This window comes from Ostrinia nubilalis, chromosome 2 (genome assembly GCF_963855985.1).
Source record: "Ostrinia nubilalis chromosome 2, ilOstNubi1.1, whole genome shotgun sequence".
Lineage (NCBI taxonomy): Eukaryota > Metazoa > Arthropoda > Insecta > Lepidoptera > Crambidae > Ostrinia > Ostrinia nubilalis.
In genome coordinates, this window is record NC_087089.1 from 2,534,753 (window position 1) to 2,560,135 (window position 25,383).

The 25,383-nt window shown below is 37.1% G+C and overlaps 1 protein-coding gene across 1 annotated transcript in view; it reads right to left on the reverse strand.

Annotated features, from left to right (window-relative positions):
• The window catches only part of LOC135080058 (neurogenic locus Notch protein), a 169,619-nt gene that overhangs the window by 27,484 nt on the left and 116,752 nt on the right, over nt 1-25,383 (reverse strand). The window contains exons 6-10 of the mRNA XM_063974738.1: nt 22,294-22,456; nt 10,960-11,153; nt 9,384-9,539; nt 7,866-8,048; nt 610-724 (exon numbers count right to left, since the gene is read on the reverse strand). Of these exons, the coding sequence (XP_063830808.1) occupies nt 610-724; nt 7,866-8,048; nt 9,384-9,539; nt 10,960-11,153; nt 22,294-22,456 (811 nt within the window). The remainder of the gene's footprint in view (nt 1-609; nt 725-7,865; nt 8,049-9,383; nt 9,540-10,959; nt 11,154-22,293; nt 22,457-25,383) is intronic.

Here is a 25,383-nt window from a genome sequence, read left to right on the forward strand (position 1 = left end):
CAACAAGAGAAGTACAGGTGAAGGTGACAAAGACAATGAGACACAATCAACAAGATAACTACAAGTCAAGGTGACAAGTGACAACCTATACCTACATTTAAGTAACTGCATCGGATATTTGAATATGAGACACTACCACCAAAAGAAATGCGAAAAGTCAATATGCCTAATAGCCTAGCGACATCGGATGGCTGATTCAGATTACTAGGGTCACTAATTTGATCTGCCGGACTATTGTGGTGGAGTATTGAAGGGGTTAACGAGAATATTAGCATGTAGGTAATATTATGTGCACAAAATACTCGTAGGTACTCAAAACTGACAAATTAATACTCAATCCTTTATTGCTTAACCATTAGCACATGCATATAGCAAAAACTGAATTGGCATAATTTAGGTGATTTTATCGCAGATTTATAGAATGCGATCTCTACCAAACGAACAGCCTAGACAAAGGATAGTTCCTAAGATGCTAATACTCATTTCTTTAAAAGTCAGCAAGATCTAAAGGGACTTCTAAGGATAAGATAGCAGATGATGATGACGCTACTCTTAAGCTGGTAACTTTTAGAAAGCAGATAGAAGTTAATTATGTAGTAAGAATCTTACCCGATGACACAGGTGCACCGGAACGCGTTGATCATGTCGTGGCACACTCCTCCGTTGAGGCATGGGTTGTTGGCGCACTCGTCGATCTCCACCTCGCATTGGGTGCCCGTGAAGCCTGGAATGATGGAGACAGGACTAAAATAAACAAAACTGAAATAAAGGTAGAATAGGCTAGTTTCCTAAATAAAATTTTTTAGTCCGTCAATTGTTATATAAAAAAATATTGCACACGTATATTTTTAATTGTCAATCAAACAAATAATTACAAAGTTGTAGTGCGTTGAAGTTCCGCGCGACGTCACAAAGTGCTGCACTTTTACGCACTCATTGACGTCACGGGCCTTTTCTTTAGAACTTTGGCACGCTTTATCTCTTTACATTTTCATTAGTTGTAAAAAGTGAAAAATACGTGTCGAGTAGTTTTTGATATGCTAACTGACGGACTAATTAAAACTCTTGCTTTTTTACCCAGGAAACATCCCTATTTAAAATTTAAGAACAAAGAGACGATTTTGAGACGACGACGAAGATTTTGAAACCAATAGAATTAGAGGATAAAGACTCGCTTGGTCTTAAAACCGAACCGAAAAAAGAGCATAATTATAATACCTAAGTATTAATGTCAAAATAAAAGCAGCTATAATAACGTTGTAATATGATCAAAGCAAAGTTACATTGTTGGTAAGATCCCTGCTGCTGCAGATAGAAAATCTGTGGGAGATCTAAAACCTAGAAAGAAGATTACTGATAATTCAGATATTCTAAAAGCAGTCATGACTTCTCTATTCTAAGTTAAAGTCCTCACAAATCAGTTCAACAATAAACATTTCAAAGAACTTACACCTGCAAAGCCATCACTGCAGGACTTTAGAATTAGCTGTTATGTCTGAAAGTATACTTCGTACCGAGTTTGACAAAACAAAGCTTGCAATGGTTTACGGGCTTAGTTTAAATGTTGACGTCGGTCGAAGCAGTAAAACCACACGAGTAATGGCGACAACAATGTAAATGGTCAAAATGTTGTAAAATATCCATGACATGTCGTACAAGTTAATGGTGCTTCGTTGTAAAACTTGAAAATTAAACCAGAGAAAAGCATCACAGGGATGCGTTAGGAGGAAGTTCAAAAACTTACGACAATTTTATTTGCACTTGCAAAAATTTAAAATACAACCGCTATCTAAGATTTACATTTGCGATCCGTTGAATTTAAATCTAAAATAGAGTTACGAGCTAGAACGAGCAATCTTCATTGCAGTAGTTCACTCTCTATACAAACATGTTGTCGTTAATTGACAAATAGATCAACATACTTGCGGGAATCACGTGTGTTGAAAAACTGAATATAGCAGGAATCTTAATTGACGATCCCACAGTCCCAGACTTGCAACAACTATCCCCAATCCAAACTAAGCTTTAACATTCAAGCAATATGACTTAAAAAACCATAACCAACACGCAGACGTATTTGGACTGGATCTCCATTCCTTTTACGAACAAATAAGACTGAACCATAAATCAAATAAGCTAAAAGTCGGAATTGATTGAATCGCCTCAGGCGGGACATTCTAGCCGCGACCAGTGTCGGACATTGTGCCCTTATAAAGTTGCAAACTTAAACGTTCATCTCTTACAGACCTTAGCTGAACTAAATAAGATTCATTTTAATAAACCTGCTAACATTTAAGGATTACTTCTTCAGAAATCACTATCCCGCCAAATGGGGAATCTCGTATTGCAAGCACGCATAAATAAACATTGCAATTGATGGGTTCCTTATTTGCATAGTGCTAAGGTTGATTTCGACGTAAAGTAATTGACTTTACAGCATGATTTAACGCCAGACCAATATTCCCTTTAAAGGATATTACAAGAGATTTTTGCCAGAAGGTCTGAGTGGCATTTAAAAAACAAAAATATTCTTCAAACATTTATGCCTTGAGCCTTTTTAAAGTAACAACACTAACAACTTCCTGCATACTACTCGAAGTACTTAATAGGATGTACTTTCAAGGTCACAATTAACATGGCTAGAAATAAATAAACTAGAGCAATGTAAATACTTAACAAAATATAAATGCAGACTTATGTAGATAGCTAGATATACATACGTGTTTCTGAAACCAATTAAGTTGTCAAGTTCAAAGCTGTGACTCCTAATTTTGAACTTGAGACTTCAACTACAGAAAAGTATCAAAAAGAGGCTGTAAATTGACCATTGCATGTTCAAATTCTTCTTAATCCCGAAACATAATCCATAATACTTTGACTCAACCGTGCTTTATAAGACACATGTATACATGTAAATTCTCCCGACCTCGTCTAAATCCCGGTCTCATTGAGCCAGAACTCTGCCCTTAGCACCAGGAAATGTTCTTAGGAATAAAACATTATTATGCAACATTATTTTCTATAACCGGCGTGGCCTATTGAACGCTTATCGTACCAAAACGGTTGTAAGGGGGGTGGCCCCGCCCCAGAGCGCGTGAGGTATGTCGCGGGTTCGAGGATTGGTTAGAATGGAAGCTAATGGCGGATACCACTATAAAAATCTATAGGCTTTTTAGACCCATCAGCCATCATCCGATTAAAACTTCGATCCTGACATCACACGCTTTACCACAGTTTTACGTTACAACAAACACAAATAGATATCTGATCTGTCAAATATGGTTTTAATGTATTTTGTAATCATTTGTGGACAGCATCATATAAGTCCTAAACAAAAGAGACTTCAGCGACGATCCCAACTCCAGACCAGATCGAACCAGGATCCTTCTCGAATTTTGACCAAGAAACTGCCCTTTCTTGCTCTTTCTAATCACCTGCCGTTTCTCTCTCTCTGTCTAAATCTCTCTGATCTGGAAACTTCGCTACAGCCTATCCCCTGCACAGTGCCCCCACTCGTCACGATTTCGGATCACAAGCCACAATGGGAATGTCCAGCGCATGCTAATGCTAGCTTTATGCGCATATTTTAATGTTAAACGCGCGCTCGGGATACATACGGTCAGCTGCCGAACCCTCGGTGACACGACCTTAGGAGTTACATCTTTGTAAGCAAGCATGCGAGTGAACATTTTATCTAAGGCAGTTGCAATTTTACCAACTCAATCCTTTGAAGAATTTCTTTGAATTCGATAAGCACCAGCTTGTCATTGGATTTGTTAACCTTTCCATGGTCTAGTAAAGAATTCAACATAATTCACCAAATTGTAAATTTTTACAGTTTGGTTAAGACAGTCCAGGATTCAGCTGACAATCCCAAAATAAGTCTGAGTATAAAAGAAGAAGCATCACAAGATTACCTTCTTATTGCTACGAGTTCTCTTCATGCCAAAATTGTTTTAGTTTCCGACCAACTATCAACTTTAGCCAACGCATTATTGATATCCCAAAAAAATCAATACCCACATAATTTCAATACATGATTTCCGAGAACGACGGTCATTGTGAGGATAAACAAAATTGCTTTTTGATAAATGGATCCAAGAAACACAAAACGTTACGATTGGAAGACTATAAATATCTCTTGTAACCGCAGATTGCAAAATCTTATAGAAAACCAGCTGGTATTTTTTACGGACCTAAATGGTCATTACACATAATCACACGGGGAGATCTAGTATTAAGTCCTAGAACAAGTTTTTCTCTTGACAGCGTTTATCGAAAAAATGCAAATAATGGACACACATTCTTGGAGGCGCAACAGTTGGTATGTAGGCATGGCTGTGTCATTAAACATGTGGTGTGTGGACAGCAATAATAATTAGCGCAAGGCAGTTGGTCCAGAAGTTGAACTTGTTTAAGTTCAATTTGCATTGTGTGAACTTAGCGTATGTAACTGTAATAATTATTTTTTTTAAAAAATAAAACCGACTTCAAATGCGTGAACACAAAAAAAAACTAAATATTAAAAATATTGCGTATAAAAAAGTTCATCCCCAATTTTCCACCCTTGGGGGTGAAATATTTTCTTCAAATTCGCATGAAACCACCCTTTTGATAATACCTATTCAACAAAAAAATAATCGTTCAAATTGATTTATAATCGGCGGAGATATTGCGTATAAAAAAGTTCATCCCCAATTTTCCACCCTTGGGGGTTGTTTTTTCTATTATTAAATTTAAATGGGACCACCCTTGAGGTATTACCTATACGCCGAAAAAAGATTTGTTCAAATCGGTTCATAATTGGCGGAGTTATCGCGTAACAAACATAGAAAAAAAAAACATACGGGTCGAATTGAGAACCTCCTCCTTTTTTGAAGTCGGTTGAAAATAGACTACATGCTTATAAAGGTATAGACTCTTTTTTACCAAAGAAATCTCACGAAATTAGACAGTTAGAGCAACTGCATTCAGAAGATTTGATGAATGCTGCTGACAACGCCACTCTTGAGGCGGAGTTTTGGGCTGACACTAGGTTTGTTGTCTACACGAAAAGAAGAAGAAGACAGTAAAGCAATTACTTGGTTTGGAACTTGGATAAAATTATTGAAACCAATATGAATATCATCCCTCCAACAAAGTTCGCTGGTAACACTGATCGCATTCAATTAACGAATTCCATTGATTTTCCCAAGAGTAATAACGATCTAAAAAACTTTATTTGCGATTCCACCGTTTAATCTGACACGTCTAAGAATTCCGCATTAGCCATTCTAAACCCAACGGTCGTCGCCATAAAAAGGGAATTGCAGGGGACATGTTTATCCCTTAAAAAACTTAATGTCGTCATGCTCAGTTCTCTGCGATGCCCTTATAAGCGTACCGACCAGACAGGTCTGAGGGCCACTCATGCATGATATTACTACACACGACGCGAAAACACCCCAACTTGATACAACACTTGGTTGAACTGCTGGTGTTTTCAATTTTGAGGGTTATGCTCTTGTTATAAATGACTAAATTGCAGTGTAGTTTGATGCTGCGGTTATTACGGTGGAGGGATACGTGATATGGCTGGGTTTTAATATCGTTTGAATAAGGCCCGTTCCGATGAGTGGGCTCGTCCGCGCCATTGCGTCGATGACATCTTTTATGCACTTGACAATGCGGTTGTGTTGAACCTAGTATGTACAGCTACGGCAAGGCACGCTAAACACCTATATCTTAAGCGTTTGTAATAGGGACGATTTTCCAACATCAATGAATAGTCTAGTGTAGTCTGTACCTTCCAGTGTACTTAGAGATAAATGAACGGGTGATAATGCTATGGTAAAAAATTTAGAATTTAAAGCTACCTAATCACACGTAAACTAGCTGCTAAAGAAAACAAAATTCAGGACTGTAAAAAACAAATTGCTGCTGCTAGAGACTTATCAATAGATGAAACAAACAAAATCGTAATTTTGAGTCAGTGTGTAACAAAATACTGCAGAATCAGAAATCCGAGCTCCAATTTATTGAATATCACATCCTAGTCTATATCTCCGAGCATTTAATAGGCCCATCAAACGCGAACTAACGCAAGTAATTGTGTAACTTAATACCCATAACTTCTGTTCTACGCCGCGCTTCTATAATAAAATTACCTAACACGTTTACGACTTCGGAAAAATGATCAAATAATTAGGATTAAAATTAGCCTTTTACATTTGCCTTTTGCCCTAGTGTTGCTTCTCTATCTTTACACGAATTACTGTCAAATGCTCATCTACATGTACCATTAAATTAAGACTGTCAATCAAGATAAAAATTATTACACAGAACAGAAACTTCATTTTTCTTATCTTATGTTTATTAAACTGCGTTTTCGGACTTTCACATGTGCGTTTTTTCATGTATTTTTTGGATCCGAGATAATACGGGAAAATAACACGCGTCAAAATATTCGTCTCGTGTTCAATTCAAAAAGCTTGATCTGATTCACTGTTATCTTGTTTTGTTCTCTCACTATTTAATTATCTCTTGTCTTTGCCCATGTCCTTTACACCCTATAATCTACCATAATCAATGACTCCCAAGATCTAAGCACCAATTGGTCCCTACACGTAAAATGTTAATCTACTATTCTTCATCTCAAAAGCCTGTATTGATTCACTATTCTATTGTTTTGTTCTCTCACTATCTAATTGTCTTTGTCCACGTCCTTTACACCCTGTATTTATCATCAAGCTGAATGACTTCCAAGATCTAAGCAGCAATTGGTCACGGTAGGCACTCAGAGGGCGTCGTCACCGATACAGGCTTCCGCATCACATGCGCTCGCGCAGTCGCCATGGGAATCGACTTTGCGAGTATAGGGCTTGCAATTATCATGTACAGACAGACATGATGATAATTGTGTCTTAAGCAGTTGTATTAAGAGCTGTTTTACAAGAAAGATTTGATAAATGTTGTTGACTGTACAGATGATAGTAGTCAAGTAGTAGAGATAGGTGCTGTATTTGAAACAAAGATTAGTAGTCTGATTTGCTTGACTGTACGTGTGCCGATTTATTTTTTCTTGAGAAGCTATCATCTATATAGTACACATTTAGCGTTTAAAAAGTATCTGATTTGAGAAAAAAATCACTTCACAGCTTCAGTTCGAAGTTTGATAATAATGCAAGAGCTTTAAAATGCATCTAAAGTAACACGAGCACCGTAAAAGTAATTTCAATTTATTTCAACACTTTTCTAAATAAGTAAGCAAGGTATTTCTATAATACAGATCAGAAATTATATTCGCATTAGATAACGGGTTAGAACTGCACCGTAATCAGCTCTAAGTGATATAAACCATGATAATAGAATTACATTGAATGTTTATAGGAATATTAACCTAATCTCCCAGTTCCTTGTGAAATCACAGTGAATGTAGCTTATATTTTGCAAAGATTAGTATTATCTTGTCTTCGTAGTTTCTGATTTTCTACTGAGAGTTGGACTAGACCCGTTACTCTATCATTCTTAAGCCATAAATTAACTTTTTCCTGGGACAAACATGGCCTTCACTGGTCAAGATCCCAGCTACACAGGAGTAGCAGTGAGAACTAGAGGTGGCAATAGCCTCGTATCATCAGGTAATAATAGTCTTTCAATTGCAAAAAAACTACTTTCTCCAATTTACCAGAGGCTAATTGGATAAAGGAGGATTTGACACTCTCCACGCTGAACAGACAGACGGGTTAGAGAGGTTTAATGTTAGCTTTCTCCCTTAGTTGCTTCTTAAGATATCCACGAAAAGACTGGAATGGTCTTATTTTACTCAGCTGGAACCACACACCTATAATCAAGTTTAACCAAAGTTATAAGCAAATACTACTCACCAGGCATGCAGACGCATCTGAAGGTGCCGGGGTCGTCCAGGCAAGATCCATCGTTTCTGCAGGGGTGGCTCTCGCACTCGTTCACGTTGGTCTCGCAGCGGGGGCCGGTGAAGCCCACAGAACAGTTGCAAGCGAAGGAACCGGGGGTGTTGACGCAGATGCCGTCGTGCTCGCAGGGGGAACCTGGGAAGAGGTGGATATTAGAACTTTGTAACAGGGGAGAAGTAGAAATATCTAGAATTAGGGACCTAAGAGCCAAATTCCAGAGGCTACGCTAGATCCAAGAACATAAAGTAGAGCTATTGGGGCTTAGAGACGTAACAGCCAAACTAGACGCTAGACGGTGGATCATAAAAAGATACTTTGTGATATGACTTTGAATTACTAATGAGCCATGCAATAAACGTTAGAATTTAAAAAAGACTAATTACTGTCAATGGGCATAGGTGCTAAGAACATGGTTTTTAGGTAGGTCTCCTCGATTGCGTTATTGGGAGCCTGCTTTCGCAGTCGATGAGTTCTTTAACAGTTTTAAATACGAAAAAACAGGTAGCAAAAATCGTAACGAAGGATATGAGGAATATGATGACACGAGTCACTTTCCAAATGAAATTTTGTATTATCTACGTGTGTGTTTTCAAAGAACTCGGTCGAACAAACGTGAATACTTATTTATTCTTATTGCACAAACCGACGTAAGGAACAACGAAGATGGTACCTATTTATTTTACGGTCAAACGCGTTTCGAGTTTCAATCATTCTCTAGGAGCCAGCACTCTAAAAACTAAGATTTCGTTCATCAAAAGGGCTCGAGTGCGAAATCCTTAATCAATAAAATTTTATTGGCAGATAAAACTCCATTTATAGGTTTATTTATTATCCGTTGAACTAAGGCCATGTTGTAGCTAGGATTTATTCTCCGAACGTTCGGTCTTGATTGCTACATGTCAGTGATGGAAGTAGTCTACTCAATTAAGAGCAGATAGGTCACATGGCGATGGAAAGGTGTTTTTCAGCCAATTAAACATTTACGACTGTACGTGACGAGTAAGTCTAAAGAGAAAATAAGGAAACCTTGTGTGGAAATGGCGGATAAATTAAGAGATGAAAGTTAGTGAGTTTTATTGGTTTTATGAACTAAACTAACTAAAAACACGTCTAACAAAGAGACAGAAGCATGTCTGTTAGATTATGGTAGTAGAAGCTACTCCTATTCATAAGTAACTACAACTAATCTCATTATAGAATTGAGGTAAAGAAAAAAAAATTGTTTATTCCTTCTAATACACATCTTAATAATCATTATAACCACATTATAACTTATAATGCAACTGCAAATATTTGATTTACAACACTTTACTTAACCGATTGAGTCCCAGACGGCATTAATTAATGTCATAACAATTGATTATCTATTGTGTCTAGATTCGCGGAGCTTGAAGGATTAAAGGTAAAACTTTATAAGGTCTTAACTCTACAAAACCCTCTGCTACTTATTTCTTCGTTCAAAACCCTTACCTTGTTCACACTCGTCGATATCTTCAGAGCAGTCGAGGCCCTTGTACCCAGATGCGCAGGAGCAAGTGTAAGACCCATTGATGGGGCTGGTGTCGCAGATGGCGTCGGCGTGGCACGGGTTGGAGGTGCAGGCGTCGTCCAGATGGCAGAGGAGACCTGGAATTGGTTGGGAATTAAAATATTTGCAGGTTCATCATCATGGTATCTGTAACCCCCTGGGGATTAATAGTATAATGCCCGTTTTTACCATCAATCCCCAATTTTTAAATGACCCCTATGGAAACAAAATTCCTGTTATGTGTTACCATAGGGGTCACTTAAAAATAAGGCATTGGTGGTGAAAACGGCCATAAGACTTACTTTTGATAACAATCCCATCCAGGGTAGGTACATACCCTCTAGGGTACGGTTCAATCGTCAAAGCATGAGTTAAGTATTCTAAAGTAAAGTTCATGAGTTAACTAATTTGTCTGCATAACCCAAAGGTAAACTGGATGAGAATGCCTTATGGCATTAAGTTCGCCTAATGTTAATATTTTTGGCATTGAAGTATAAATAAATAAAAAAGTATGCCCTCAAAATCTTTATAAAAAGGAAAAATTATTACAATGAGATATCACACAGTGAACTGAGCAGAATGTACCGTACTCGTGTATCATTTTAATATCTAATACGAGCACATTTCCAATAACGGCATCAAAGGCATATGACGATAAACTGGATTAAATACCTATCCACAGAATTGCTCTTGCACAACTTTGTAGTTACAACTATAAACCTTATTGCAAGTGTCTTAATTTAAGATGTAGCAAGCAAATTAACCTGACACACTCGCGTAAGACTTGTGGAATTACTGTGATTTCAGACGAAAGCTTTTGCAAACATCCTCGGAGAAAATGAAACGCAGGTGGGAAATAGGTACAAGAAGCAAATCTGGTGCGTACAGTGTCTTTATATTTTATTGAACATAAAACTGAGAAAACTAGGTTTATAGTTTAATTATTGTGGCTACTTCAGATATTCAAGCATTTTCTTCAGATATTCGCAGCAGTTGCATTTAGCCATTGAAGATATAGAATTTATGAACAATTTATTTTTCTAGGAGAAGAAAAACCCAATGACAAAATTAGCGTCAAAAAAGAATCAACTAAAACTACTAAAGGTAAGATAGCCAGATTCTGTGTGGTTGTGGATTCCGTATGAAGCTCGTTTCCACCTTCTGTTGGATCATCACTTTCTCTCACTTGTGATAGGTATCACAGTATCACAGTAGCCGCAATAGGAAAGCTCTCTGCCTGTAGGTATAGACCGAGAGCCTCTCCTTTGCGACTAAAAACATAAACGTAATTAATTTTTTTTTAGCTATTAGAGTCGCTTCTCAAGCTAAATTTTAAATAAACAACTTGAAAAAATAACAGCGTAATAACACTTGAAAATTTCGACGGGTTCATCCAGTGTCTAAGTAGTTTAGTTAGAAGAGCAGGCGCCCGGCAAGCGAAAGGTCGTGGGTTCAATTCTCGCCTTAGGCAGTTATATTTTTTCAAGTTGTTTATTTAAAAACAGCTAAAGAACTTACCAGTCTTTCCAGGAGTGCACTTGCAGTAGAACGACCCGACTCTATCGATGCAGGTGGCGCCATTGAAGCACGCTGCGCCGGCGCAATCGTCGATGTTGACAGAACACTCGGGGCCAGTCCAGCCGTTGACGCAGATGCAGGAGAATCCGCCAACAGAGTTGGTGCAGGTTGCTCCGTTTTGACACACCAGTGGCCTGAGGACAAAGATTTTATTAGAAATGAAACGTGAGTAGCTATAAAAGACAACGAAGTAGTCAATTTTAGGCGCGTAAGTAAGTAGCTATTGAGTCAATTTTGACTCTACTCAAACTCTAGCCTGTTGCAAGCTTCTGTTTAGTTGAATATAAATCTGGACCAACCTTGGGCCACTCTATTCTTCAATGTACAGGGTGTTAGGTAAATGGGTATATGAGCCGACACTAGCCCATGTTAACATGGTCATATAAATGGTATGGTGAAGTCAGAAATTTGATATCATCATTTTAATTTTTTTAATTTTCATACAAAATATTTTTTATAAAATCCGATTTGTATGAAAATTAAAATAATTAAAATGAATATATCAATTTTCTGACTTCACCATACCATTTATATGACCATGTTAACATGGGCATATTATTTATTATTATTTATATAAATGGTATGGTGAAGTCAGAAAATTGATATCTTCATTTTAATTATTTTATTTTTCATACAAATCGGATTTTATAAAATTTATTTTGTATGAGAATTAAAAAAATGAAAATGACCATGTTAACATGGGCTAGTGTCGGCTCATATACCCATTTACCTAACACCCTGTATTAATGCTTTAGATTACACACCTACTAGTAGGTCATAAGATTCAAAATTTGGATTTGGAGAAACGTAAATCTTTATTCGTCATGCTAATTAAAGGGATATTGAAGAGAAGTTTTATCAGCAAACGTCGAACGTCATAGAAAACAAGACTTAAAATAACACTTAAGAGATATTAAAACCTCGTTAACATCTAATTGAAAAGGCGTGCCGCAATCTCGAATACTTAAAATACCCCCTCCAAATTATGCTTTCACAAAAACATTTGCTAAAATGCACTAATAAGTACTACTTAAATATCAAAGGGGCGGCGCGCGCGAGGCTTTCACGAATTCACACTAAAATATTGTCAGCAGAAAAATTTCCTCTTGGTTCGTTAAAATTTTTGCTTCATATTGTTCTGTTTGTCATGTCCCTTTTTGTACCTACCGGAATTTCAGATTTCGCTTAACCATTACACTTAACTCCAACTACATTTATTAACCTGATTGATTTTGTTTCAGTTAAAGTTAATTTACCTTTCTCGAAATTTCCCTTACTTTTCCTTTTAGCGACACTGTGATTCTAATAAAGAGTAATGATATACCTACTTCCCATAGTAGACCTTTTTCCAAATCTATTTTTCAAAGACTGTTAAGATAGCTAGTCTCAAAAGAATAAATTTTAGATATGGTGAAGATATGTTTCCAATTAGCGGTAGAGATGGCACATATGAGCTGTTGGTGATATAAATCGTGCTAATTTCACAGCGAGACACTAAAACCCGAATGATAAAACCGGTAAACATTTCCGATGATTTAAAAGCACAGCCCAAAGAAAACCGGCTGGCAATATTACGAGTTGCTACCGATTAAAGTTCATTTACATTCACAGCTGTATTATGTTTTTATGAGAAAATTCTGAGATTTTCTACAAAATTAGTAGTAAGGCATATAGTGAGAGGCCACGTTTCCGAACCATAAGTCATAACTGGTAACACACATTGGTAGTAGACTTTAGTCTTCAGGCAGCGTGGGACGTCCACCCACAAGGTGGACCGACGACATCATAAAGGTAGCAGGAAGGCGCTGGACACAGGCCGCTAACAACCGGGCAACATGGAAAGCATTGGGGGAGGCTTATGGTCAGCAGTGGACGTCCTATGGCTGAGATGATGATGATGATAATGATGATGATGATGATGAGTAGGTAAGATTATTGTGTGAAAATTTTCACATACGTGTTTCAATGCGTAAAGCGTTTTTGTCACAATGTTTTAAACTTTAAAGAGCGCAAGAAGAAGGGTGTGATTATAAAGTACCTACAAAAAAATTAGCACTACATGTTCCAATAATTTGATGCTTGATGATAGATTGAAGAACAAAAAACAAGGATCAAGTATTTTCCCTCTTCTTCCATTAAATATGCTAATTTGTAACAGGATTCGGCATGAGTAGGCTGTTCCCAACAGCTTGTACTAAGCCGGCGCAATCGGCTAAGGATCGAGAGCGCGCACGGCACGAGCGCGCATGCGCCGCGTATCAGATCAAATATGTATTGCCAAACTGTAATTTGCGAACTTTACCTTCGATTTACTGTGGCCTTTGACCATAGATTTAGGGTGCTTACCCATTGGTACATGCTGTAAGTTTTGAAACATTTCAAAATTTAACTAGAAATGTACTCTACATTCTTGATGTTAATTTTACAGCTCCGGGTTATGTAATGGTGATTAAGGGACAAGTTCTTGCTAAATAGGCTACTGTAACAATTAAGTTAAATACGAATCTAACGTTTATGCATTTATAAATAACATTAATAGCGCAATCTAAAAATAATCATCTCGCTAATAAAAAAGTTGTAATAATATAGTCCTAGTTCGCTTCTGTTAAACTGACTTTTTAATTAATTTTGAGTTGATTTATTCGAATTAATAACGGATCACCAACAAATTGATGAGGATCCTGTTCACTCGCTCCTCCTCTCACTTGCCCCAATAGCGTCCAACTCCGTAATTTAATATTCCTTTAGGCTTTCCGATCGTAAATTCCGATTGAGCACCCATAAATTGTCGACTTTTAAGCCATATTGACATTACTGTGTGAAGTTGGCGTTATAAAATATCGGCATATTAAAACATCGAGCCCGAATTATTGTAATTACATAATGTTTATTATAAAAGCCGGTCCGTCAAGTTCTCTGACGAAAATATTGGGTGTAATCAATTATTCGATACGGTAGAGAAATGGTTGGGCGAAATCAACTTTGATATCAATGTTAGAAAGATTGTAAGCTTAGGACTGTCTTCAATGTAACAAAGATCAAGAAACATACAGTAAACTTATTTAAAAATCCACCAAAGTTGATAATAATCATGCAATACCTGGAGGATGGTGCCAACTAATAAACCCTAAAATTACGAGGAATTTCGGCAATTTACGGCGATACTCGTACAATGTAGCTGTAAATTGCTCCAATAATATTCATAACCATAACGATAATATAAGCTGCAACATTGTAAGCCCCACGCGACAAGACTTAGCAAATAAAAATACTCGTTAGGATCTTTATAAAATTCAATTTTGAATGAAATGTAGTTCCACTCAATGTGCCAGGTGATCTTAACTTACTGTCGATTAAGCCTGGTTTTAGTGTCACGCGGACTGTCAGTGCGGATCGCTCCGCACAGCCGATCTGTATAAACTGCTAGGGAGCGGAGCGGTTCCTCCGGACCGCATTACTCTAAAACGCTCCCTAGAAGTTCATCCAGATTGGCCGTGCGGAGCGGGTCCGCACCAGATAGACGTTCCGCGTGACACTAAAATCAGCCTAACTTATTCAATAAAAATACCAGCGTAAATAAACTTCCTATAGAGAAAAAAGATTTTGATAAGAGTAGGTACTAAAATTAAACTCATTGCAACTAAATAGTCTAATGATATTGTGACAGAGCATCTTTGTTACAATGTAACAGTTAACGTTCATTTGTCAAATCGAAACAAAAAGAAGTTGGTTGGTTGACAGACCATAAATTATAATGTTCATTAATGTTACATAACAATTATAGTTTCAGTTTTGTATCATTATCTTTGTTTTCAATGTTAATGAATTGTACAATAATCATCTAGGGCCATTGCTGTTATTTTTAAATGTAACTTGTAGATGTTAATGGTTATCATGATATGAGTACCTATATTTCCAATCATATTTGTGTCATGCTTTTCAATTGTAAAACTTTCAACTTTATTCACTTGACTTGTAACTTTATTCATATGTATCTCTGACAATATAATTTCCTTCCAAGAGCCCAAAACACCCACTGACTATCGTAATTCAAACATCATTTAATTTTGCTTCGAATATCAAAATTATTACGAAAATAAATCTAAAATCGGGCAATTTATATGAATTTGTGTCTGCAATTGACTGTTTGATTAATATATTCGCTATTGCTTCTCTGAATATCGAGGTTACATCCATAAATACTAGGATTGAGTCTTTAGTCTATTCTGCACTTTCAGTGAGCAGTAAAACAGCTCTATTACCTTTTGTGTCTTTGTTCAAATGGAACTATAAATAGACTTATGAACGATGGAAACGCTCTTTTGAAAGATCATGCTTTAGAGGTCTTGAATCTAGAATTTGAGATTTTTTTAAAGCACTTTCTTGTTTTCTTCTGTCATTCGTCGAATTATTTATTAAACAACCTATGCTTGAATTACATTGTTGCAATTCACGAAGGCGAATGAGCTTTACATGTGTTGTGGCTCGCTACTGATCGTTTTTCAAAAGTTTTGATAGACATTACTCTGTCATTATGTGCATGTACACGTACACACACAAGTAAAGCTCACTCGCCTTCGTGAGTTGCAAGAACTATAACTCAAATACCGTAAACCAATATTTTAATCAACCTAAATCATACAGCAGGTGTAGACGGGAACCATTTATATCTCGCAAAGCTATTAATATTGCACACAGATAAATCTAAATTTAATGTCAACCACCAACAACTCAATAGCAGGAACAATATGTTAGCTCCAAAGAATTGTAATTTATGTTTAGTGCGACGTAAACGGTGAACTATAATGTACGGCGTATTAGGGAAACGTAAATCTCTTACAATGATACACACCATAATAAAACTCTGTATAAATTATAACTTGTTACAGTTTACAACTGGCCAATCAAACCGCGATTCTCACAGTTGTGTTACATTTTGTAAACAGCAACTAGCCGGTACCGTACCTACACTTAATTTTACTGTGTAGCGTACCGGTTGTACTGATGCTACAGTATTTCGAAGTTCTAGAACTTGCTAAGATAAACGCAAGATTAAATAGTAAGGTGTTTAAGTTAGTGAACTTTGTTATTACCAAAAAAAATACTTGGGACCTTTTTAAAGACGTTTTATAACCCATTGTCACTTTTCAAATACAAATTCTTCTAGGTACAAAAGGTTTATAAACAATTTTTGAAAATTTTGGAATAATTTCGTGTTCTTTTCTATAACGGGTGAGGAAAAATCACTCACACAGTCACTAACTATTCTGTAGATGTAAGACCAAATAACAATATTATCTAAGTAAGAGGTACTAACAACAAATTCCATCGACAGTAGTTACAAAAAACTATAAAGCCAACCGACCAATCTGCTGAAGTATCAAATTAAATGAACCATAGATCGAGCTGCAATTTATTACAGTAAAAGCCCAGTGGCTGGCCGAGTGAGGCCAAGGGTTTGCCCGACGAAGGCTGAGGGCAACTCATCAATCACACTTGCCGAGTGCTTGGAGTCGACTTTCTTTTTATTCTGCTAGTTGTTCAGTTAATAGGTATTTGTTTTGAGATTTATTGACTCAGAAAACGTTGGATTTCAAACTGTTGTGTTCCGTCATATTTTGTAGTGTTTGCTGGACATCTATTTAGATTGCAGGCCTGACTGTCCGTCTGGGTATTTTTTATTCATAAGTGACATTTTAGTTACCTATTTCTTGTTCATTTTGACATTAAATTGTTTTAACAACACTATACTAACTATAGCTACAAAAGAGAAATACATTTCCCATTACTTGTGAACCCTATCACATTTACAGAGAATTAAAAGTGTCAGCAGTTGCTAGAAAACCGCACAAACTAATTGTAAAAATTTAATATCGACTATCCATCTCTACCGCTCGTTCTGTGATGCTGGCATGAGTAAGAGAGATGAAACTATTTTCCAGAGTTATTTCTTTAACCCTTTCGCTAAAGGCTCACATAATGCCACAAGCTAAGACCCGGTAGCCGAGGCGCTTAACTGCGTGAGCGCCGCCCATGACAAATTATCCTCAGCCAATTTTGTCATAAAACTCGAAATATCCCCAATCCGCCAACGGAAATTTGTTAACTATAAAATTTTATAATCCTCTCAAGAGACTACAATCATTTCATTTATATTTTGGAACGTTATTACCTTTGTAAAAAGCTTAAGAGCAGTTGAAGTAATTGAAGGTGCCTTTGATCTTTTGACTTTCGTGTCAATGACATTTTGTTCCTCCATCTTAACCCTTTGAGGCTTGCTAAATCGTGTGATCTCTTACTCTGCAGTCATAACTATATCATCAATAGAAGATTTTAATCAAAATTAATCTTCTTAAGAAACAAATACTAATTTGCATCGCGATAGTGCTGATAAAAAAACGAAAGTCTTCATCTTCGCTACTCATAATCGAGATGCAGACCCATCATTTGTTACTGACAGAATAGTAGCCGACTACACAGATATGGCATCCAATTTGAACGTTATCGAATAACTATTAATCATTACTACTTTTGGTAATCGAGTATTTGTTTGAAGAATTGATCGGGGCGGATTGAGATGGTGCGTATTTTAATTATTGCATTTTTTATTAAAACATTGAAATGATTTGTCAACTTTCGCATCATTATTCTAATGTCCGTTTTCACCATCAATCCCTAATTTTTAATTGAGTGAAGGAATTTTGTTTTCAAAGGGGTCACTTTAAAATTAGGGGTTGATGGTGAAAACGGGTATAAGTCACTAGTAAGTAATTTTTAATTTGTTTTAAAGGAAAACAATTTAACACATACACACAGTGTGCACACTGAAAAGAATCATCCAATTACTGTAATGTCTTGGGAGCAGCTGTCGTTTTAAGCTTTAAAATCGGCTAGAACAGGTAGATGGCATCATCTACTGTGCAATTTTCTAGTCACAACACGACGCTCGGGTCGCGGCAAAAAAACGAATTACGGATTTAACAAGCATCCAGCAAAAACTAGTCTTTGCCCGACACGCCATAAATCGTCTAAGTAATTGGCCATTTCTTTACTTTCCTCGTCTTAAAGAGTCTTTTGCAATAAAATGTCCCTGCAAAAATTGCGTGCGCACGTCTTTTTTTGAAGATATTTTGACGTTGTTACGTCGACCGGAGTTTTGACAGATACATGTAACGACACAGAGTGACCGGAGGTCAAAAGTGGCACTTTTAGAGTTATGTCAAGTTGTGCTTTTGTTTTTCGTAGAAATCTGAACCTGTCAACTCTTTACTAAAGGTTTAGCTTCATCATCAACGTAAATGATTCACTTCGCTAGTAAACAAAATTTAAAATAAAATAAACTAGCGGCCGCCCGCGACTTCGTACGCGTGAATCCCGTTTTTCCCGCTAATTCCCGTTCCCGTGGGAATTTCGGAAATTCCTTTCTTAGTGCACCTCTACGGTACCTAAGCTACGTCCCTTCCAAATTTCAAGTGCCTACGTTTAGCCGTTTAGGCTGTGCGTTGATCTGTCAGTCAGTCAGTCAGTTTCTCCTTTTATATATTTAGAAGATTCACAAAATGGAAGGTGTATTTCCGACACCTAATAAACGAAAACTTGTTGGATTCTTTTTGATGTTCTCACTTCTGTAATTAACTAAGGAAATCAATGAGTAATTAATAAAATATCTTATTTATGTCTCACGAAGCCTTATGAATAAACATTCTGGGATTAAGTGAAGTGGCTGGTGGTATTTTAAGTATGGCGCCGATGTATTGACAAGGAGTTTCTAGTGTTTTAATTATGGTGTTAAGTGAAAGGTGAAAATTATGGCTAGGAGCTATGTGATCGCCGTTTTAGAGTCCTTAAAAGAACTCTCTTTGTTTCAAGTGTCTGAATCATGAAAATCAGTTTATTTTTCTGTCTAAGATGTCTAATTTCGTTTTTCTCTTTTACTCAGCTCAATATTCCGTAGGTAACTATCTGAGAGAGACAGACTATCATACAGGGTGGTGTACCTACTGCTAATTCAAAATAGTCAACTGTAAAAATTAGGTCATTCATTAGATTAACTAAGAATTTAGTAAAAGACGTTCGACGACTTAACAAAGGCGGCAATCTTAAAATTGTTATAAGATTCTACAAAAATGATAATCGTTTTACGCCATCATAAAGTTCTTTAGATGTTTGTCTATCACTATGGGATACCACGGCCATATTATATTTCATAACTTCTCTATTAAATTAATTGTTCCCAATAACCTATTAATACCTCCACCATCTTCGGGCAGAGACCGCCCGCTGAACTTGCCTTCCCAAACAAACTTTTGTCTCCCTCTAATTTTGACTAATAAAGTTTATTACAAAGAAATAAAGTTCATAATTCCGTAATTATACACTTTGGGACGCGAGGTAATTTGGTCTGTGGTTTTAAGCTGTTTCTTGGCTCTTATTTTACATATACCCTGACTTTTGGAAGCTATTGGAAAATCAATCGTATTGTTATGAAAATAAGGTCGATTTTTCTAGTTTTTTTGTCTCCGTGCAGTGTCATGGTCATACTATCCGAACCGTTCGCTCAGAAACGCAACTGATAAATGCGTGCCCAATATCGAGTTTCTGCGTTCGTCCTTTTTTATTTTACAGGGCGATGCGCCTGCGCAGCCGTTGTTCGAAAGTAGGTTTTATTGTGGTACAGACGACCGCACATTAACTACTGTGGTATCTTAGGTGGTTGTATTAAGAGCGATTTTGCGATATGGGATAATGTTGATTGTTGACTGTACATTTTTATAGCCATTTGTGGATTTATATTGAAATTCGGGAGATTAGGCCGGAATTTGTAAATGTATAAAGTAGGTACTTACTACAAGGCTTAAATATCAAATAACTACAATTCTCCTAATAATAAAAATTGCAGAATTAAGTTGCTAATGCACGGAATTTCAAAGTAGATCTGACCATATTCTAAGCATTGCATACATTTTAATACAAATTAAGTTTGAAATACCTACATGACAATACAGGGCACCAACGACCTAAGTTCATTGCACAGAACGCCACGCATGAGTATGTAAAATTACTACACCCTTCATTCACTCCATATCTCCAAGGAAGTTTTTCCTGTCATACCCGTAGTTGACCGTGTGACTGTCGAAGGGATTGTTTTTATAAGCGTCATTAGCTAACAGTTAGCGCTGCGCGGGCACACAGGGGCGCACGATGAAGTCGGGCCAAGTTGCGAGCGAAAGCGGGGGTCAAAGTATTGTCGATCTAAAACCTGGGGTTACTGTCAAATTGACACATCGATTTGTCACACATCTGTAGCATTGAAAGGATATTCGTCAGAAATGAATTTGTCACGAGAAATAAATGAAGTGTCACGAATTTACACATGTTTTTTCCCTGTGACGAGTCGACTTTGTGGCAAATGGACGAAACCCCTGATATTTTACTTAATGAAAGTGGTAATCACTTGCAAAACTCAGACTTTTATAAATTAATTTCCAGTACCAACAGATAGTAAGCTGTCTTTGGTTGACTACGATGACTAAGGTTCTGCCTATTCTATCAAGAAAGACTCTACAAACACTCAAGTATCAATCTAGACTTAACTTTGATTAAGTCTGTGAGTCTGAATCAAGTTTTGAGTCATAATAATGCGAAGTCTCGTCTATTTTTAAAACGATTATAAGTTTTATACTTACGCTGCGCGGCCGTTGACTCCGCTTTGTAATTAGCGCCCGATACCATGCTAATAATTACTTATACGACAAAAACTTACAATACGTAGCGCATATCATTGGTCTTTATTTTAATTGTCTGCCTTTGTAATGTCGCCGGTTTAGATGCCGAATTTGTTTTGAGAGGTTTTTGCGATAAATGATTTGGGATCGTTTGCTTTATCAGATGCCAACTTTTCTTTGAATTTGGATGGCTCATACAATTTGTTTCTTCATTATTTTAATCATCTTCCCGCTTAGATTTTAGGGAGGAGCGTGGGATGGCTTTCAGCAAGGTAGAGCGACGCCAAGCGAAAGATAGAGGCTGGAAGAGAATAGCTGAGGACTAAGCCCGATTGGTGGCGTTTTTTGAGAGAAGATCTATGCATATTATTATGTCCACCAGAGGACTGTTATATTATAATGATGGACCGAATTTAAAAAAGTTCTGTTTTAGACCGCATATTCTTTAGGCTTAGAAGAAACGTTAATGATAGTAGACAAACGTTATTATCAGTGACTTTGATCAATATTTCTAACATATTGTATGATAGGGTATTGAATATTATTTTACATAGCCACAAAAGACGGAAAGCAACCAAAAATATGTATCCTGTTATTTTTTATTTGGAATCCTTTACAAAACAGGACACTGCATCGCAGACGCATCCAAGATGGCTCGGTATCGTATTACCAAAATCAGGCCGTTGCTATTATCCGGTGAAAAACATCCCAACCCAATATCAACTCTGAATGGGGCCAATAAAGTATAATTTGCTTTGATGTACGGTATCGAATTTTCGGCAAAGGATTTATCCGATCCGTTCCAGGTTTCATTTTAGAGATGCCAGGTTAATTGGGGCAGGATATCGGTTCGATACGCGTCCTTATTTTCGGGGTGGTAGAGTTGAATTTATTGTGTTTGTGGTCAGCAATCAAAATTTAGCTGTCGAAAGATGTGATGCAACAAATTGGCGAGACGTAACTGTTTTCGGCTCATTTGTAGAATCGGCTATAGGTCATTACGCGTCGCGGGCTTTATTGTCTTATGAAGTACGAGCTTCATTTGGCAAAGCAGCAATTTGGAGTAGAAATTGTTCAGTTTCATTCTTTATTGACCGAAATTTCAAATGCCACGATTGTTTTGAAACAAATAGTTCCGAAATATTTGTAGAAGACTCCTGTACAAGAATTTCCTATAAACTTTTCAAAATTCAAGAACTACATCGATAAACGATAAGGATGCTGACAGTGATTACTCCTGAGTTTAAAGATGGTAAAAATTAATCGTTGTTGAAACGAACGAAAAATTAATCACTTGAAAAACAATCGTGATTTAGAGTTCCTGGAGGCACCTGTTCTGAGGTCCTTATTCCATTCTCAAATTAGACACACAAAATAACGTGGACACACAGAATGGGATTGAAGCACACAGAATGTTCCATGGAACTGATCCTGTGCTTTGCAGAGCTGTCATTTTAATTGACTTTGTCAGACGCTTGGAAAAATTCCTAGTCTACCAAAAACCAAGCAGCCTACATAACAAGAAGATGCACATACTAAAGGGACTTACCTCAAAGCGCACTCGTCGACATCAGTCTCGCACAGCGACCCTGTGAAAGTCGGCGGACACTCGCAGGTGTAGGTATTGAGACCGTCCACACAGGTTGCCCCGTTCTGGCATAGGTGACCAGGGCAGTCGTCAATGTCGATCTCGCAGTTCTGGCCGCGGTACCCTGGAAAAGAATGCACGTTAAAGACTCTTTGGAAGGTAACAGGCATAGACACAATGGTATATCGGTTTCTGAGGGATTTTTAAGGGAAAAAGCGATAACAAACTGGGAAGTAGGTCCATTCTCAATTCTGTCTTTGAGGCAAATGGAGCAAAATGTTCTAGTTTTGCTAGTCCAACTGTTATTTTCCTAACCATCATCTTTGTGTGATGTAAAATTTCATCCAGGTCTCTCAACTTATGCTATGCTACGATACCTATGATATCAATAGGACTTAGTGGAAGTTGTTTTGGTCATTTATCTGCATTACGTTATGTGAACATTTCAACGAATGCCTCTTTAATTGCACTGCTCCTTTAATTTCATATTTATGCGGTACAATAAAACTAGTACCTACGAGTAACTTCATGTATTGTCTATTGAAGTTGACTAGTGTGTTGTATTTATAGTGTATTTAGCTGCATCTAAATCTGTCATCGAATCGACGTCGACCTAAAAGCTAACGTTCTTAATGGCGCCCTTTACTTGTACTGATCGTATCCGATCGTAGTTTATAACAAACACAATCACCTTTTTGATTTATCCAAGTCCAAATGCAACAAACTTTACGATATTTTAGCACGACATCAGCTATAAGGTAGTACTAGAGTCTCACGATGTACCGCTAAAGAGCCTTCTTCTGTCAAAATAACTTTAGCAGCACCTTCAAAGTTTGAATGACCAATCCATCCCACATCGTGTGGGCACGCTCTTTTATTTAGATTTATTCAGATAGCTAAGTAACACCCGTATTCACAAACATTACTATGAGTTCTTCCAGTGCGCGCGGACGCACAGGGTGACACATGAACCAATCACAGAGCTCTATTCAACGCCGTGCGTTCGATTTGCTGCTTCACTTAAGCAAGCATGGTTTGTGAATACAGGCGTAAACCTATTTTATCGCTAGATTTATCTGATTTTACGTCTAAAAACGTCTATAATTAGAATAAAGAAGGTAACAAGACAAACGCTTAGAGCTAAGTTCATTATCTGTAACATTTACACGCGTAAGTATAGTTTACTAGTTCAGTGAGATAATCTTTGACATAGAGTAGTGTATTGGAAAAGACAGACAATAATTGGATTAATGCATGATCTTTGCATGTCTGTTTAATACCTACTTACTCTAGATATTTTTCCCAACTGTCTTAGGTGTAGCGTTGCAGTTTTGGCTGTTTTCACAAATTGATATTTCTTCTCGATATTTGGATTTAGGATACCACTGGCGACATCTATTGGCGTGATTTTGAATTAATTTGCAATAGATGGCGCTTTTTGCTCAGTCAATTCAAATATATTTTATTGAAACATTTCCTAATGTTTTTGTTTTGATTATTCTATTTTTTAATAGAATATTTTCAGTGTTCAGGAGATTGTTTTCATCATGGTTTTTATTAGTATTTGCTTTTTACCTAAGCGGCGAAACGAAACGTCTTGCGATGTCGATGACTCGCAGGCTGTCAGTTGAGCTGTCAAATCACTTTGGAATTTTGGTCGATCTTGCGCAACCGCAATTTTATTATTTTCGGGGATGTAATCCCCTGTGTTTCAAATCGTGGAATGCAAAATGCATCCACGATAATTTCTTGATATAATTTACAATAAACACACATGAGGTAAGTTCCCGTCGGAGAATTTATTTATTTTTTCGTGATTGATAATTTTCGTATTCCAGTACGTGGTATTTCATGTAATCGTTTCTTTCAGAAATTCCCTAAATCGTATTCGGATGAGGGTATTGGGATGCTGAAAACTGCGAGTGAAGTTTAAATTAGCGAGCAGTTTTCGTGAGTATTTGTTTCCCATTGCGGTTTTTTTCATAACCTAATGCCACGTTCCACTTGTGATTCTGACACTCGTATTTTTCGTTTCAGATGCGGGATTTCATAATTTCATAATTTCATATTTCACAATTTTAAACATATTTTGATGATATTTCATATTTTACGATTTTACATTTCATATTTTAGATATTTCAATATTTCATATTGATTTCTATAATTATTACTCCTTTCTGAACTGCTGATCTCTTCGCATTTCCTCCTTGTCATCAAACCTCTGTCTCTGCAAGAGTTTGAACGCTTACCTGTCAAAGAGATGCAAGAGCTTCATCTGGCACTGCGCGCTTGAGGCCGTGGAGGACGCTGCTTGTAACCTAAAAGTGTGCGAGACCCGTTGGACCCCGGAAGAAGAGAGGAACGTTCAGGGTAACGGCTTATAACCGCATGGCTTCCAAGGTACCCACTTTTCCATCCTTCAAGTAGGAGTCTTTCCGACCTGACATCGCGCAGTTATCTTAACTAGTAGAGTCTTTTAATATTTAGGCTGAGTTTTAAGAAATTTGTAGTGGCAATAATATTCACCAAACCGAACCTAATTAACGACCCTGAATCCCTTGAGATTGGCACTATTACAGTAGTTATTATAATATCGTAATTGTTAACTATATAGGAGCATACGAGATAAAAATAAATTGTGTCAATTGAGAGGGAGCTGTTTTATTTACATTTTCTAATTTCACACAAGGAACGGTAACTTATATAAATTTCTGCAAGCCGGACAACCTCTTTTTCACGTGCAGACAATTCACCATCTTCTCCGTCTGCACCGGTGGCGGTTCAATTCCAGTCACCAAGCCGCCAGGAAAAAAATCCTTTCTTGCATAGGTAAACTGGAAGAAGATGTTATGACCAAATTGTGATGATTGATAATTAACTTATATTGTTTGGTATTGAATAGGCTCTGAAACTACTGGACTGATTTGAAAAATTCTTTCAACATTCGAATCTTAAATCATTTATGATGAACATAGATGGTGCGCCGGATCAGCAAGTTAACTCTAAAATAAAGATAAAGATAAACAAACCCTACCAGCAAGGATAGAGCCA